Source organism: Epinephelus moara, chromosome 23 (assembly GCF_006386435.1).
Source record: "Epinephelus moara isolate mb chromosome 23, YSFRI_EMoa_1.0, whole genome shotgun sequence".
Classification (NCBI taxonomy): Eukaryota; Metazoa; Chordata; class Actinopteri; order Perciformes; family Serranidae; genus Epinephelus; species Epinephelus moara.
The window spans coordinates 31,094,799-31,112,660 of NC_065528.1; the positions used below are offsets into that span (position 1 = coordinate 31,094,799).

At 40.4% G+C, this 17,862-nt stretch overlaps 1 protein-coding gene across 4 annotated transcripts in view; it reads left to right on the forward strand.

Moving 5' to 3' along the window:
• ptpro (protein tyrosine phosphatase receptor type O) overlaps positions 1 to 17,862 on the forward strand; it is a 201,047-nt gene that overhangs the window by 113,810 nt on the left and 69,375 nt on the right. For 3 of the 4 annotated variants that reach the window (XM_050036266.1, XM_050036267.1, XM_050036268.1), the window contains exon 1: positions 4,614 to 5,478. The exons of the other annotated variant lie outside the window; for it this stretch is intronic. In XM_050036266.1, coding sequence (XP_049892223.1) covers positions 5,428 to 5,478 — 51 coding nt within the window. In that variant the 5' untranslated portion in view covers positions 4,614 to 5,427. Of the gene's footprint in view, positions 1 to 4,613; positions 5,479 to 17,862 lie in introns of those variants that run through there. 4 annotated transcript variants of the gene reach the window in all.

Sequence of the window (17,862 nt, forward strand, 5' to 3'; positions counted from 1 at the left end):
ACTTTCAATAAAGCAATCATACTATCAACTTCACAAAAACTCTGTCTGAATACATTGCTCTTCTTAATGGGTTCAGTTGACTATTTAATCTGCAATTTCCTATGACCTGTATCCCAAACACACACCATGTGAAACTGTACGTGGGCAACTGTGCACTCAATGGGTATGGACTAGTAACATAATATTTGTATTTGTATAGCACTTATTTAATTCAATTCTTCTTATCTATACAGGGTTACAAAGTGCTTCACAAAGTATATAAAAACAAGAAATAACAATTTAATTTTTAAAGAACTGTGAAGAGCTGAAAAAAATTGTGTTTACAGACGCAAAAATAGAACAAAAGGAAAAAAAACACAAAAGTTACAAATCAGACAATAAAAGGGAAAGTTTTCTTACAAAAATATGTTTTAAGCAATGATTTAAAAACAGGTAATGTGCTAACCAGCCTCGACAAACGCTTTAGTTACCAGCCTTGATCTAGGGACGACTAGTGAGGGTCGCCTTGAGGATCTCAGGTCAGGACTTGGAGCATAGGTAGTCAGAGGCTCAACTATATAAGTCAGTGCTGAACCATGTTGAGCTTTAAAAGTTATTAGAAGAATCTTAAAATCAGGATTAAGAGGCAAGAACTGGGGTGATATGTGACCTACGATTTGTCCCATGTTTATCATATGTATCCTATTAATAACACTCTACTGGGAGACAGTAAAACTCACAGGAGGAACCAGTTCCCCTCAAACACCATGAACCATCACCTCATCACCCACCCAGCAGCGTCTGCGTTCATGTGAGTCAACATGTTGTTTATGTGGTTAAAAAGCTGCAGACAGGGGGCCCATTGGCGCACCTGGTGGAGCTCCATGAGCAGGGGTCCTGTCCTTGCCGCAGCATGTCNCTATGATTCTTTTTTATGTTCTATGTCGCTAATGCTCAATAAAAAGACATTTCAAAAAAAAAAAAAAAGCTGCAGACAGGGGGCCCATTGGCGCACCTGGTGGAGCTCCATGAGCAGGGGCCCTGTCCTTGCCGCAGCATGTCGGCCCCCCCCCTTTCCCTCTTGGCACCTGTCACACCAACAACTGTCCCGTCGATTAAAGGCAAAAGGGCCTGGAAAAATATCTTTAAAAAAAAAAAAAAAAAAATGCTGCAGACTGGTCCTTTAATCAATCGACTATAAAGACCTGTGATAGTAAAAACACACACACTGAACTCTGTCACCCCAGAGACTGAAACNAGACAAGATAAGATAAGACGAGACAAGATAAGACAAGAAAAAACAAGATAAGACAAGACAATACAAGACAGGACAAGACAAGATAAGATGAGACGAGATAAGACAAGATAAGACGAGATGAGACGAGACAAGATAAGATGAGACGAAATAAGACAAGATAAGACAATACAAGACAGGACAAGACAAGATAAGATGAGACAAGATAAGACAAGATAAGATGAGACGAAATAAGACAAGATAAGACAAGACAATACAAGACAGGACAAGACAAGATAAGATAAGATGAGACAAGATAAGACAAGATGAGACGAGACGAGATAAGAGGAGACGAAATAAGATAAGATGAGATGAGATGAGACGAGACGAGATAAGATGAGACGAAATAAGACAAGATGAGACAAGATAAGACAAGATGAGACGAGACGAGATAAGATTAGACAGGACAAGATAAGATGAGACAAGATGAAATAAGACAAGATAAAACGAGACAAGACAAGATAAAACGAGACAAGATAAGATAAGACGAACAAGATAAGACAAGAAAAAACAAGATAAGACAAGACAATACAAGACAGGACAAGACAAGATAAGATGAGACGAGATAAGACAAGATAAGACGAGATGAGACGAGACAAGATAAGATGAGACGAAATAAGACAAGATAAGACAATACAAGACAAGATAAGATGAGACAAGATAAGACAAGATAAGATGAGACGAAATAAGACAAGATGAGACAAGATAAGACAAGACAAGATGAGACGAGATAAGATTAGACGAAATAAGACAAGATAAGACAAGATGAGACGAGACGAGATAAGATGAGACGAAATAAGACAAGATAAGATGAGACGAGACGAGATAAGATGAGACGAAATAAGACAAGATAAGACGAGACAAGATAAGACGAGATAAGATGAGACGAGACGAGATAAGATGAGACGAAATAAGACAAGATAAGACGAGACAAGATAAGACAAGATAAGACGAGACGAGGCGAGACGAGACGAGGCGAGACGAGACGTCCCACAGTGGAGAAATTTGCAACATTGCAGCAGCAGAGGGACAGAGTGCAAACAGGAAGCATCAGGACATGTCATCAGTGTGTGTGTATATGTGTGTATGGTACATGAAATTACATAAAATAAGTAAACTGCACAAAAACAGAGAGCAATATAATAATTTATCAAAAAATATTACAGTACATTCCTGCCCTTTTGGAAACCAGGAAATGAGACAGGAGTCCTTGTGAGGCAGCTGACATCTTTTATGCCTGATTAAATGATGTTATTGTAGTTGACAAAATCTGGGACTCATCTTTAAAGGGCCGAGATGTCAATTAAAAGATATATTTTAGAATAAAGATGAATATAGCAGTACAAGTGTTATCAACACATACTGTTAGATTTAGATTTGAAAAGCTGTTAACACATATTTTAGTTGTTTGAAGTTGTGAGTTATTATTTTAAAGTTTAAGCGCTTGTGAGAGGCATCTGAACGCAGCACAAGAAAACGTGTGTCAGTCCAGGTTTAAAAGGGTTCATATTTTTATTAGTAACCTTGATATATGATAATTTATCATAATTTATTAAATTATCATGTGTCAGATTTCAGTAAACTGAAAATATTTGTGTTTTAAAATGTTGGTCGGACAAAACAAAACATCTGATGACAGTTTTATGAAACAAACAGTTGAATAATTGAGAAAAATAGTCTGCAGATTAATCAGTGATAGAAGTAAATGTTAACTGCAGCTCAGCAGTGCATCACACAGAGTGCAGAGCAGATATGTTGGGAATTAGAAGTAATAAAACTGTGCAGAAAGATTTATGATTAAGTTATTTATAAGCACATGCACAGCAGCTTTGGAGAAGCAGTCACTGACCTCAAGCTTCCTCCAACAGTTCTCATTAAATATAAAAAAAAATCTTACAAGTAAAAGGGAGAATCGGAGTCATGAAACAGTGCAGAAGTTAAAATCTAAAAATGAAATATAACACATGTAAGAGCTGGAGTTTGGATTGTTTCCTCTGCAGGTGTCATGAGTGGTTTCACCTGCAGGGGGCGTTCTGCCGTGTGTTCACAGCTCCAGCCGGCAGGGGGCAGACTGACGTCATGAATAACCTGAACAAACAGTTTAAACATGAACACATGACGTCACTCAGGTCTGATGAGAGAGGTGAAGACAGACAGAGAGCAGCAGAGGAGTGTTTCAGTCAGTAACACAAACCAGTGAAGACATGAAATTAAATATTAAATATAAAAAACTCCGCTTTGAAAATAAAAATTGTGATAAACTTTATACATTAAAACAAAGTTACAAAGCGCTTTACATGGTTCAATCAGGAACACAAACACACACAAACACACACACAAATCGGGACCATAATGAAATAAAATCAGACAATTACACTGATAAAAATGTAAAAGATTTAATCAAAATTAAATGAACTGTATGTGTGGGAGTGACAGGATAACAGTCAGTGTCTGTAAATGATCATATTACATATTACAGAGAATCAGTGTTACAAATAATATGACGTCAAACACAAAGATATAATCATTATCCAACAATCATCACTGCATGTCTGATAAAAATGTAGCTTATGTAGAAAAAGCATATCATTTTATTTTGGATAGCACTGACCATTTAAAAAAATGAAAAGAGAAAGAAAAACCTTTTTGAGGACATAGATTCACCGGCCACTTTATTAGGTACACCTTGCTGGTACCAGGTGGGACCCCCTTTTTAATTCTTGGTGTCACAGATTCAAGGTGCTGGAAACATTCCTCAGTTGGTACTAAGAAAATCTCCCCCACACCATTACACCAGCAGCAGCAGCCTGAACCGCTGATACAAGGCAGGATGGATCCATGCTTCCATCTGAATGTGGTTTTTCCAATCTTCTATTGTCCAGTTTTGGTGAGAAAACCCGTGTGAATTGTAGCCTCAGTTTCCTGTTGTTAGCTGACAGGAGTGGCACCTGGTGTGGTCTTCTGCTGCTGTAGCCCATCTGCTTCAAGGTTGGACAAGGTGTTGTTGCTTCAGAGATGGTCTTCTGCACACCTTGGTTGGAACCAGTGCTTATTTGACTTCCTGTTGCCTTTCTATCATCTTGAACCAGTCTGGCCATTCTCCTCTGACCTCTGGCATCAACAAGGCATTTTGGCTCACTGGATATTTTCTCTTTTTGGGACCATCCTCTGTAAACCCTAGAGATGGTTGTGCTGAACGTCTCAGTGAATACTCAGACCAGCCCGTCTGGCACCAACAACCATGCCACGTTCAAAGTCACTTAAATCACCTTTCTTCATCATCCTGATGCTCAGTTTGAACTTCAGCATGTCTACATGACTAATGATGCTCAGTTTGAACTTCAGCATGTCTACATGACTAAATGCATTGAGCTGCTGCCACGTGATGCGTTAAGGAGCAGTTGAACAGGTGTACCTAATAAAATGGCTGTTGAGTGACCAAGCGTCAATATTTGACGCGTTGGGAGTGAGAATGTGTCAGAACTGTAACATTTCCCTCTGAGGTGTTGAGGAGTAGAAATATCAAGTGGCAGAAAATGTAAATACTCATTTAAAGTATAAGTATCTCATATTTGTAGGTTATTAAATTCAGTATTAAAGTAAATATATTCAGACACTCTTCAGTCTGTTGGTTATAAAAGGTGTTTCTCGGTGTCTTCTAATGTCTCGTGCTGTTTCCCAGTGAGTGCATGCTGTAATGCTGGAGAGGATGAAGATGATGATGATGAGGAGGAGGGGGAGGACCCGTGTGTGTCTCCATGCAGCCTCCGGAGCGCAGGGCGGGGCGACGCCGCGCAGCAGCAGCAGCAGCAGCAGCAGCTTCATCACCGCTGACCGACACCGACCTCCTGCTCGTCTCCAGGCCGCGGCGTGGACGCCGGAGCCCGGCCTGATTCCTCTCAACCACCGCAGGTCCGGGTTCGAGCTGCGAAACGCACTACAGGTGATGATAATAACGACAGTGACGAAGAGGCTGATGAAGGTGATGGCGTGCAGTTAGGAGCTGCGGAGCGGCAACGAAGCGCAAACTGAATCCGTGCGCGGAGCGGGAGCACCGCGCTCCGATGCAGCAGAAAAATCGCCATTGTTTGGATGCGCAGCAGACTGAGAGGACAAACCCGGAGCACAGAGACGCTGTTTGACACGGAGACACCATGCTGCTTTCCCCGCTGCTTCTGACGCTGGGGCTGCTCTGCTTTACCCCGGTAAGGACGCCTTTATTTGGGCTGAATGTGGAGTGATTGTGGCCGCCTGTCTGGATGAGCAGCAGCAGCTCCAGTCTGTGTGTGCGGCTTTGTGTTGTGGAAAACACAGCAGATAAAATGGATCTGGGTTAATGGAGAAGTTGTGTAAGAGGTGATTAGTGATGGCTGGAGTGTGTGTCGGTGGATGTGTCGGTGAGACGGACGCGTTGTGGCACCGCAGGTCGGTTAGTGAGGCAGCCAGCAGCTCGTTTTGTCCTGCAGAAAGTGGGTCAGTCGGCTGCAGCCTCACTGAGTCCTGCATGTCTGTCAGCATCACTGAGGATCACACACACACACACACACACACACACACACACACACACACCAGAGAAACCTCATCTGTCTGAACAACATGGTTTCACATCCACATCTGCTGCAGGAGTTGGTGCCGGTGTCTCTGCTGCCTCATATCATTAGCTAATAATATTTATATTAATATTTGTGGTGTTTTTAGGAGGTAATTGTGGTTGTGTGTTGCTGAGGGCTCTGTGTCAGTCTTTCAGTATGATCAGAATCAGATTTACTGCCAAGTAGGTTTCATATTTAAGGAATTTGTCTCTGTTTGGTGCAAAGAAATAAACACAGGAAGAGAAAATAAAAGATAAATGAGCAAAAACAGACAGAAAACACGGATAAAATAGGAAAAATTGACAATAAAAATACGAGTTAGTAGCAGTCTCTGTCTCTGCTGCTTCATGTCATTAACTAATAATATTTATATTAATATTTGCAGTGACCCACTCTCAGTCTTTTATTATGATCAGAATCAGGTTTACTGCCAAGTAAATTTTCAAATTTAAGGTATTGGTCTCTGTTTGGTGCAAAGAAATAAACACAGGAAGAGAAAATAAAAGATAAATAAAAAGAAAACAGACAGGAAACACGGAAAAAATAGGAAAAATTGACAATAAAAAAATGAGTTAGTTAGCTTTGTATTTTATTTTGAACATGTAAGTGGCAAATAAACAAAATAATCATACAGTAGGAGACAGACAAAAAAACGTGACTAATAATAGTTGTTACAAAATAAATAAAAAATATTGATAATGTAAAATAAATACACTGTGGAAAAAATATACATATGTAAAATAATAAAATAAAGAATAAACATAGGAGGAGAAATAAAAGATAAATAAGCAAAAACAGACAGGAAACGTGGATAAAATAGCAAAAATTGACGATAAAAATATGAGTTAGTTCAGCAGTTTATTTTTAACATAAGTAGCAAATAAACAAAATAATCAGTAGAAGACAGACATAAAAATAAGTTACTAAAGGAAGCTTGAAAACTTAAAACAGCTTATGATTTTTTTTAAGCATATATGTTGAAAAAAGACAGAAAATCTGAGCAGTTGTGTGCAGGAATGTGCAAAGGTTCACATTACAAGTTCCCAGTCATAAAAATCATTTATATGCCTAAACAGGAAGTATATATACACAAATATGTGTGACATTATTGACACTGATTTAAATGAAACCAGGAGCAGCACAGGCGTTGATCCTGGGGGGACTCAGGGGACACGCCCCCCTCAGACTTCAGATCATTTGAAGCATTTGCACCCTCCAATAAAAACATGAAAGTCTTTCGATGACAGAGTGCCAGAACGTGACTCACTGATGCAGCAGTTCCTTCAGTAAAGTAGGTGGTGTCTGTATGTGTCCTCAAAGCACCTGTAACTGGTCTGCTATGAAACAGGAAGAAGCTACTGTAACAGTAGAAGCAGGAAGTGCTGTGACGTTTCCACCGTAGATTGATGCAGTAAAGGCACAAAATGAAGTATTTGATGCTCTGGATTTCTTTGGGGACGAACCTGATCCTAAATGAGTTGTTTTCCCACCTGGACCTTTATGCTCTGCCATTTCTCCTCTAATCATCACGCTGTAACCTGTGACAGGCTGTTATGATACCACAACTATCACACAGTCACATATATGGAGGTTTTACACGTAGGTTTGCATTACCAAATGTTTATGACAAAATCACTGGCGACACGGCGAGAGAGGAGAGGGAGAGACGCTGTGCTGCTGCCTCATGAAACATTCAGGACGCCACAGTTTATTCCACACTACTGAAGCTGCTCCTCTTTTTGGAACCACCGCAGGGTCGGAAATAATTTCATTTTCAGCCATGCTCGTTGTTGCCGTGGGTAACGGTACAGCCCTATTCGGACGGGATTAGTTTAACGTGGAGACGTGGGGTTAAGTAATTATTACCAGGGATTTTTGTCCCGTCTGAACGCGCCATGTCTGTAATCATTACGGATAATGTCAGTAAAAATTGCGGCGACTTTTACCTTCTGTAAAACGGTCCGGAGAAAATACCTCGGGTAATAATAATCCCGCGCGAACGCGATCCTCTGTAGAAACGTATGCAAATATTTTGTCACGTCCTGTTTACAACCATTTCCCTGCGTTTTTCCGATGATGGAGGAGCTTGAAGAAGCACTTGGTGTTGTCGGCAGTCGTGATAGCGAACATTCTTCTAATCGTAAAGCCCTACGTGGGAGACCACATTACAGACATGCTGTGGTAAACTGACATTAGTCCACATCCCTATGTAAAACTAATCCCGTCTGAATAGTACTTAAGACATCAATATGTCAACAAGTCCAATTATCGTGAGCATCACGATATGAATTTTCGTAAACGAGATGATATGGCACACCCTTATTTGATATTTCTTGACACTGGGTTATTTCTGTTGATACCTTAGGGAGCGATCACACGCCAGAAACGCGACGCCAGTAAAACCATTGTTTTCCTATGATACAGCGCGTCTGACTGGCGTTCAAGTGTCTTTTTAGACGGCCGTTTTTCCGGCGTCTTTTTAGACGCGCGTTTTTGTAGACGCTTCTTTTTAGACGCGCGTAGACGCTGAAAAGTTAAAATATTTTCAACTTTTTGAGCGTCAGACGGCAGTAGCTTCCAGCGTTTCAAGCATCTTTGAAGCGTCCGCGTCTCCAGCGTCTCATTTCTGTGTGATCGCCCCCTTTAGGTTGAGTACTGAAACCCAGCTCTAGTAACCATGGTAACCCATGCTAACCTCAGCTCTACTGGTACTTAAAAAATAATTTTACAAATATCTTACACTGATCAACAGGAAAGCAAAATCGTGTAGTTAAGGTTGAATTTAAGCATTACTGACGTTACAGAGTTGTCTTGGTCGTTGTCTGCCTTTGTCTGTGATGAATGTTGTGGTCATTACCACATTGCATTGTGGGATATTTATGCCGTCGTAGTGTCCAGTCTTTGTATACTGTAATATTTCACTAGAAACTATATGCGCTAGGGATGTCCTGATCCGAATCGGCCGCCGATATTAGCAAAAAACGGGCATCGGCATCGGATCGGACTGCATGGAAAAATGCCGATCCATGAACCGGCCAGCCCAGCGCTCCGCAATTCAAGCAGTCCATTCCAGTGATCCGCTCCAGCTCTTACTATCAATCCACCAGGCCAGCATGCAGACGGCAGACACACAGAGGGTAGGAAGAGTAGCGGTCAATTTAGTTAACTATTTGTTTTCTGCTCTGGTTTTTTGAGAGTGATATTTTTATTTGGTTTACACTCTTACTGTTTAAGTAAAGAGCACTGATGGCATTGTTTTGGGCACAGTTAGTGAAACTGGAGCCATGGATGGACTACAAAAACACTACTAAAATAACTGAAAAGGAAAGGCTGCATTGTTTGTTAAATGCAAACAGTGTCTTGTGGTGTTAATCTATGTATTTTTTATTTATTAGGGGGCCAAAGCACAAGTGTGTGGAGTCTTGCTGCTATTTTAATTTCAATGTTAGACATTTTAAAGATTTCTTGTGTTGATTTATTTTCTATTTATTAAAGGGCCAAAGCAGCCAAAGCAAACCAGCTATATTTTTTATTTAATGTTAATGTTCAAGTTTAAAGTTTGTTTATTTAACCCTGTTAACAATAAGCAGGTCAGTTTCTCATACCAACTGTTGTGGATCATTCTAACTAACCTGATTAAGTAGTTGTTCTTTGCTTGATCAAACCTTTTCTAACATGACTGACAACAAAATAAGTGAATATGTATAATACGCGCTTGGATCGGTATCGGCCAAAACTCAAGGCTGTAATATCGGTATCGGATCGGAAGTGAAAAAGCTGGATCGGGACATCCCTAGTATGCGCTGCAGGTTTCATACTGAGGTTTCAGACAAACTGATGTCACATATTGTTACAATCAGGGGCGTGAATATAAACTGCACTGGGGCCCGTGAGGTGGAGGGGCCCATGGAGAGAGGGGGCCCTCCAACTATGTGCTGTGTGGAGAACGAGCCCTTATGAGTGATTGCCACCAAGAGCTCTTATTAAATTAAGAACAGTGCTATTTGCTACATATGCCCCTGAAAAAGGCAAATCCATCTCCATCATTTTTATTTTTAAATTTGTTTTGTAAAACAGTTTGCAACATCTTCAACAAAATTATGTGTTTATTCCAAATAAACTATAATAAACTATAAAAATTGGTATTTTAAATTAAGAATTTGTGTTCTAACTGCTAATATGTGTGCTAATGTTATCCAGTGTGACAGGACGATATGTGCACGATAGCGTGCACTATTGGGCCCGTCGTAACTACCTTACGCCACTGGTGACAACGTACCAGATAGCGTGTGGAAATATCGTATGAGTTTATTTTCTTGATTAATTGAGCCCAGACAGTAATGAATTAAACGACACCTGCAGAGCTGTACACCTGGTAAATGTCTGAAAATGTCCGTCAGAGGCCAAGGTCATGTCTTCACTTGTTTTTTGTTCGTCCAATGAGCAGTTTAAAACCCAAATATGTTCAGTTTATGGTGATGTAAAACATCTGGAGAGATGTTTCAGCACCAGAGTTTTTACAAATCCAGATTTCTTACTAGTAGATAAACTGACAGCATGTTATTAAATTCTTTCTTTGGTCTGTTCAGTTTTATCTGAAGGAGCTGTGAGTGGACGGAGAGCCGGAGAGTCCAACATGGAGGACGCTCTCGTAGATTAATAGCCGCGTGTCACCATCCAGATTTATTGAAGCTCCTGTGTCAGAGTTTAAACAGACTTATTATCCCGTTAGCGACCGAGCTAACGAGCTTACTAACTGACAATCCTGTTAGCTTTGGATCTGAGGTCAGGTTTGGGGTCAAAGTTTGGTTTCATCGATGTGCGATCTGCTGCAGTTCATACGGACACAACAGGAAGTGTTCACGCTGTGTTTTTGTTATCTGTGACATGTGACAGCAGCAGTTGATGCTCGTAAAACCACAATGAGGAGTGTGTGTGTGTGATTTGTGATGCTGCTGCTGTTGTGATTAGTGTGACAATGACTGTCTTACCACCATGTGAGCTCATTAATGCTCTCAGGCGACCAGAGGGTTAAACTCATCCACCACCCGGGGATCGAACCTCCGACTCCAACCATCTGATAATGACATCATTAACATAATAAATCCAAACACTGAGAGCAGCTGGTTAAATCTAACAGAGACACGGGACCTTCCGGTGAAGAGTCAGGCTCAGAGATAAGAACGTTAATCTGTGTGGAGGTGTTTTTCTATGATAACTTGTTCACATGAATCATAAATTCCTACCCTCAAATTTTCCCCTGAATGCTGCAGATATGTGGGCTGCAGAATTAGAGAACAAACGCCGTTTTTATTCCTGTTTCAGGTTTTTTTTTTTTAAATGCCCAGTTGGTTAAGTGGGCTCGAAATCTACTTCCTCATAGTCAGCTTTTACTTGCCCCAATACAAATTCATTCAGCTACATCGTGGACAGGTCACCAGATCATCCCGATACAAATAGTTTTATTTATTAGCAGTTATCAAATAAAACCAAAGACTAAAGTTAATTGTCAGGTTTAATCTTAAAGTATGTGAATCAGAACAAGGACACCTTCTCCTTACCCCTGAACACATCTCGCTTCTGTTTCAGCTCATAAACTTTGACTTTACCTACCACATTTTCTCGCAAGTGCTTTATCAGTACTGCTCATGTGCAACTCTTTCATCAAAGACAGATCATCAGCTCCAGAAAAAATAATGTTTCATTCTTTGTTACCACTCACTTGATTAGGCAATGAGAAACTTTGCAAAAAAATGACAAACTTTCTCAAAAAACGACTTCATAACTTTAAATGTTGAGAAAATAAAGAGAACATTTTTGCAAAAATGAGAAACCTTTAAGAAATAATGGTCTAATATCTCAAAATAATGAGAAACGTATTCAAAAATGTGAGAAGCCTTCTCAAAAAATGACTTTGCTTCTGAAAATAATGAGAAAATTTTACAGAAATAACAAGAAATTTCTTTTGAAAATTATGTAATGTCTCAAAATAATGTGAAAGTTTTTAGAAATAATGACAAAATATCTCAAAATGACAAACTTTCTAAAAAATATTAATTAAGTATCTCAAAATAATGAGAAACTTTTTACAAGTTTTACAAAAAGGTAACGAGAAAATTAAGCAAAAAAAAACAATGGCGTAGTTTCTCAAAATGAAGAGAAAATTTTGCAAAAATAACGAGAAGCTTTCTCAAATGAATTTGTATCTCAAAATAATGAAAAACTTTCTAGAAATAATGGTCTAATACAGAGCTTTTCAGTTACAAATTCAACAGGGCCGTTTTTTCAACCAGAAAATGTTGATGGGCCACATTTTCAGCAGGGGAAATTTTTGCGAAAGCGTGAGAAGCTTTCTCAAAATAATGACTAATTATCTAAAAAAACACAAAAAACTTGGTATCTTAAAATAACGAGAAACTTTACAAATGAGAAACTTTCTCAAAATATGACTCAGCATCTCAAAATAAAGAGAAAAGTTTGCAACAATGAGAAACCTTTCAGAAATAATGGTCTAATATCTCAATAGTAATGAGAAACTGTCTCAACAGAGTGAGAAGCCTTCTCAAAAAATGACTTAGCTTCTGAAAATAATGAGAAAATTTTACAGAAATAACAAACTTTTTAAAAAAAAAAATGTAATGTCTCAAAACAGTGAGAAAGTTTTTAGAAATAATGACAAAATATCTCAAAATGATGACAAACTTTCTAAAAAAAATGATTAAGTATCTCAAAATAATGAGAAACTTTTTACAAGTTTAACAAAAAAGCAACAAGAAAATTAAGCAAAAAAAATGGCGTAGTTTCTCAAAGAGAAAATTTTGCAAAAATCACGAGAAGCTTTCTCAAATGAAATTGTATCTCAAAATAAGGACAAACTTTCTAGAATGGTCTAATACAGAGCTTTTCAGTTACAAATTCAACTGGGCCGGATTTTTCAACCAGAAAATGTTGATGGGCCACATTTTCAGCAGGGGAAATTTGTGCGAAAGCGTGAGAAGCTTTCTCAAAATAATGACTATCTTATCTAACAAAAAAACAAAAAACAAAACTTGGTATCTTAAAATAATGACAGACTTTATCAAAAACTGAGTTAGTTTAATTTCTCACTTTTTGAGATATTAAGTCGATATTTTGAGTTTCTCATTTTAACGAGTTTACAGGATCTTTTTTTTCCTTCACACTGTCAGAAATGGGCGTCCATACCGTGAGGTCCCAATGCATTTTATTGTTAAATACATAATCAGTTAAAACACCATCGGTCGAGTGAACAGGGGACAAATTAAAGAGCTGTGTGGGAGGAACTTCAACAGTTGATAACTGCTGAGTTTCTACTCAGTTAGCAGGTAACTAACAGGTTAAATTGGCTTCCAGCACACTGTAAAAAATGAAGGATTTAAACACAAAGTCTCTGCTTGTTTTATTAACTGTAGATGATGTTCATATAGAAAATAATAGACTCTACAGACACCTTGTCGAGCATCATCACTTTGTCATCTGGATGTTGACAAAAAATCATGATTCCAACATGTAGCCGATCCTCGTCTCGTTCAGAGCTTCATGGATAATGTTGCTAACGGAGAGCAAAGCAGCTGCCAGCTCTCTGGTGTGGTGCCATGTTGGAGACCTTGATTCCTTTCTGTGTTTGCCAGGCGGGATAATGAGCCCAAACAGGTCATTAAGGGAGAATACACCAAAGACTGGACACTTTATGTACCCAAGGACAAGAGAGGGAAAGGAAAAGCACCAAATCCAGCATGTGAAAGCAGATGAGGATGATCCGCTCCAAGCTTCTTCCTGTTTCTGAGATCAGAAGAAAACACAGTTTCTACTGAAGCTGCCAAAACCTGAAGCTGAGAGATAACAGGCTTAAACTCAGTGTGTTCAACAGACCAGAACTTCATACCAACGTGCTCCAAGATAAGCTGAGTGATGAGCCACTGTGACTCTCTGATACTGCAGCTGTTGTTTTTGTTGTTTCATAACCAGTCGCTCAAACTCACTGTCGTCTCCGAAATACTGTTTGGACCTAAAACATTTCATCATCACTGATGTGACTGAGTCATTAGTGCAGCTCTGACTGTCGGACCATCATGGTAGAGTGCACGCAGCTGCACACAGAACACACAGGATGTGAAGTGATGCATGAAATGTAGAACCAAAGTTCACAAGAGTGAGCTTGAGCCAGACACTTTGAGCTGTACGCTGTTAGCAACATGTGGTGATTGGCGTGCAAGTCAGTCACACTATGGTGAGCGCAAATGGAACGCCGGAGCTGGAGGACAGGCCTGCAGGTTTCCCCCCTCAGAAGTAATCTCCATTTCTATTTGCACGCCTGAAAATGCATATGACATCAGCATTTACACTGGGCATGCACGTGCGACTTTGCAGTGTGGTTGCTTAGCTACAGAAAAAACTGTAGATGGCGAAAAGTAAGACCTGAGATTTCTTTGCTTAGACCAGGGGTAGGCAACCTGCGGCTCTTTAGCCCCTCTCCAGTAGCTCATTTTTTTTATTTATCATTGTTGTAGACCTAAAGAAATTCTCACATTCTCCTGCTGTAAAAATGTGTAACCTATAAATAGAATAAAAAATTAAAACCTTTGTGTGTGCGTCATACGTCAACGGCCTGGCAGTGTTTCCTCTGAATTTTGCCGAACCTCATTAGCGGTGGAAAGTCTTGAGTCTTCTTAGCTAAGCTAGCTATGGATTCCTAATCCGTAAAAGTAAAAGTCCCAGAGGAATGTAGAGAATTTAAGAGAGGGTGGACAGATTTGTTTGGTGCAGCGCCAACGCTGCAAAGTTAAGAGTAGCCACCTTGTGTTAAAACATAGGTACTGCATGATTCTCATTTTGGCCTAAAAGCAAAGTTGATAGGTTGATAGGATGCGTTACCTTCCTTGTAAGGCTCAAATATGTTTTGCAGCTCCTGACAGATTTTTATTATTATTATTATTGTTGTTGGTCAAAATTGGCTCTTTTGATAGTAAAGGTTGCTGACCCCTGGCTTAGACCGACAGTGAGGTGGAACTGTTGAGTATAAGGTGGTCAAGGCGACAAAAAACAGGAGTTGATGCAAAGCAAATATGGCGGAATGGTATCGTAGCATCCACCTATTTTTATTCGCATTTGCTACAATTGCGAAAAAAAACTTGAATGGAAACACCAGAAATTCAAAAAAAGGCCGAAATATTGCAAAAAAGTTTTTACGCTTGGAGGGGGCGGAAAAGTCAGCGTATTGATATTAGGAAAATGCGACTTTGCGGCAATGGAAACAGATTTAGCGAATAAACGATGACGTAGGCTACTGGATCCTACTTCTACTTCACACACACACCTGTGTGAACTTAGAGAGAGGTAATTACTCCAGTGTCAGGTAAGTGTATTTCACAACTTACCTGAATAGACTGGATGTGTTGAATACTGCTGCATCATGTGCGCTGCCTGGTGTACCAACACAGACATCACGGCATTATGTAGGCTACGCTGACAGCGCTGATGTGAGTGTGATGAGAGCTCTCGCAATAGCCAAGAAGTTCCCAGAGAATCTCTCCATCTCGTCGTAGTCATGGATGTGCCGGTAGTTGTTTACATCAGTTGTGGACATGAGGCACTCTCAATGACATCATCTCACGGCGCCCTCTTCTTCTACGGGTGTTTTTATTTTTATTTTTCACAAGAAGCGCCACCTACTGCTCGACCTGTTGAATCCCAATACTTGCAAAACAATAATGAATGGAAACGTGCATAAATTCACATTTTCTTTTGCACATTTTCACAAAATTCGCTTAAAATCTGCGATACATTTGGATGGAAACCCAGTTAGTGTCCATCGCTGTGGGAGGATACAGCAATGGGGAAGGACTAATATTACCCACACAGGAAAAATTAAAATCACAAAAGGTATGTAGACCTACCTATAATGTTTTAACTTGACACACTGACTAATAGGAACCGATCGGGAAGCGAACATGTGTCTGCTTCATCATTTTCAAAAGTCTCCGTTTCCGCCCGTCCAGACTAAATACAACTCAGAGTTTTCAAGGGTCAGCAGCGTTTTCAGAGGTCTCCATTTTAAGGATTCCAAACACTGGAGTAGTGTGGACACTAGTTTGTATTTCCTGATCTTTGCTGAGCATTAGGTTTGTGTAAAAGAAATGAAAGCCTGGGCTACTAATAAAGTTTTATGGGTATTAAGCATTGTGGGTTCCTTTCCGCTGTACCAAACTCACACAGAACCAAACCGAACCAAACCAAACTGAGACTTCATAGCACACTGATCCAACACCAAAAGGTGGAGCTAGAAACAATGCTGTTTGTTAATTGGTCAAGAAGAAATCATCACACAGAGATCACAATGGGTCTCGTAGGAAAGAATGGACTTTTGGTTGACGCACATACTTACACAGAGCTATGTGGAGATGAGGTGTTAGGTACGTGTCCGTACAGGTTACGTATGGATTCTAAGGGAACTGTATTAGAAGTGTTTGGTAGAAACGAGGCTCTGTGTACCGCCTCAGCCCCCCCGAGTCATCTGTAATGACGATCCGTCTGATCTGGACCCTGACTGATCGGAGCGGCTGTGATGATGTCTTAAATGTCGATCAGTTAAGAGAAGTTATTGATTAGCTCATGGCTTCCTGTGCAGGATGTTTTAAATGTCTGTCTCCTGTCATCTCTCTACTGGTGACTCAGGTCCTTGTTTTATCACTGTGGTGGAGGTGGTGGAAGTGGAGGACAAGGCAGTGGGAGGTTGGATAAGCAGCCATTGTCACTGGTGGGCTCCCTGATGAAGGCTTTTTGTTTTCTGTTTGGAAGGAGGGAGCTGCTGTCAACAGGCCGCCACTCAGTCCTCTTAGTTTACTTTGATTAAATGCCAGAGGAGGGTGGAGGGTGGAGGGATGGGGGCTCATCAGCAGCATTATTCCTTAATTATCTCCCTGTTTTCATTCATTAAGGCTGTTTGTGCTGAGGAGGTTGTCAGTGAAGGTGGAAAAACTGCAGCGTCAACAGAACTTTATTTTCATGTCCTCAGAGGTGTCGTGGACGTAAAAACAGAAACAGTTCACTCAGTTTTATGAGATCAGAGTTCACTTCACACTTCTCTGACATCTCAGAGCTTCATTTCAGCTTGGAGACGTTCTGTTTGACGAATACTGAGATGAATATTGAGAGCCCTATTATTGTTTGCGTGTTAAATATAGTTGAGCCTGACCAATAAAAAAAAAAAAGCTCCTTGGACTCCATAATGCAGTGCCACAATACTCAAATCCTAGACATAAGGTAAAGGGTCATGGACTTTCCTCATTCACATACGACGTGCAAGGTGCCCTGGGTGTGTTGGTTGTTGACGTTCTGGGACGCCGTGTCAACTTCAGCCTGTTACATGCATTGTCTTCTTTCAAAATAAAAGCACTACGTCAATACAACGCAGCAAATTGACCCTTGGTTAGGTTTAGGAAAAACCAACAGGGTTTGGCTTTATGAACTTACAGAACACGAACACCGTTTTCTCAGGTGAAGGTGGCTGTTTGATGGACCCATCCACCACCCCTCCTGTCCGCCCTATTCGGACTTCTGCTGCCTTAACTTTCGTTCCTGATCTGCTGCGTTTCCCCCGCCGCTGCCGCCGAGCGCTGTTAAACTACTATGGCGACCAGCCACATATTAGGGATGCTGCTTGCGGATCGAAAATATGCTGCGATCCAGCCAAAAAACGTGGATCGGATTGCACTGCAGGGGAAAAGTGCGATACTAGCACTGCGATACTAGCACTCCATTCCACAAATCCGCTCCAGCTTTTCCATCCAGCACTTCATTGTAACACATGAAGAAGAGAGGAGAACGGGAGGGGGAGGTCACGTGATAACAACAACCGGGTGAAAAACAGCGTGGATAGTTGAAAAAAATGTCAGCGGTGTGGCAGTACTTCCTTCTGAAAAGCGAAAAAGACGGAACAGCCGAATGCAAAACGTGTATTAAACGTATAAACGTGTAACA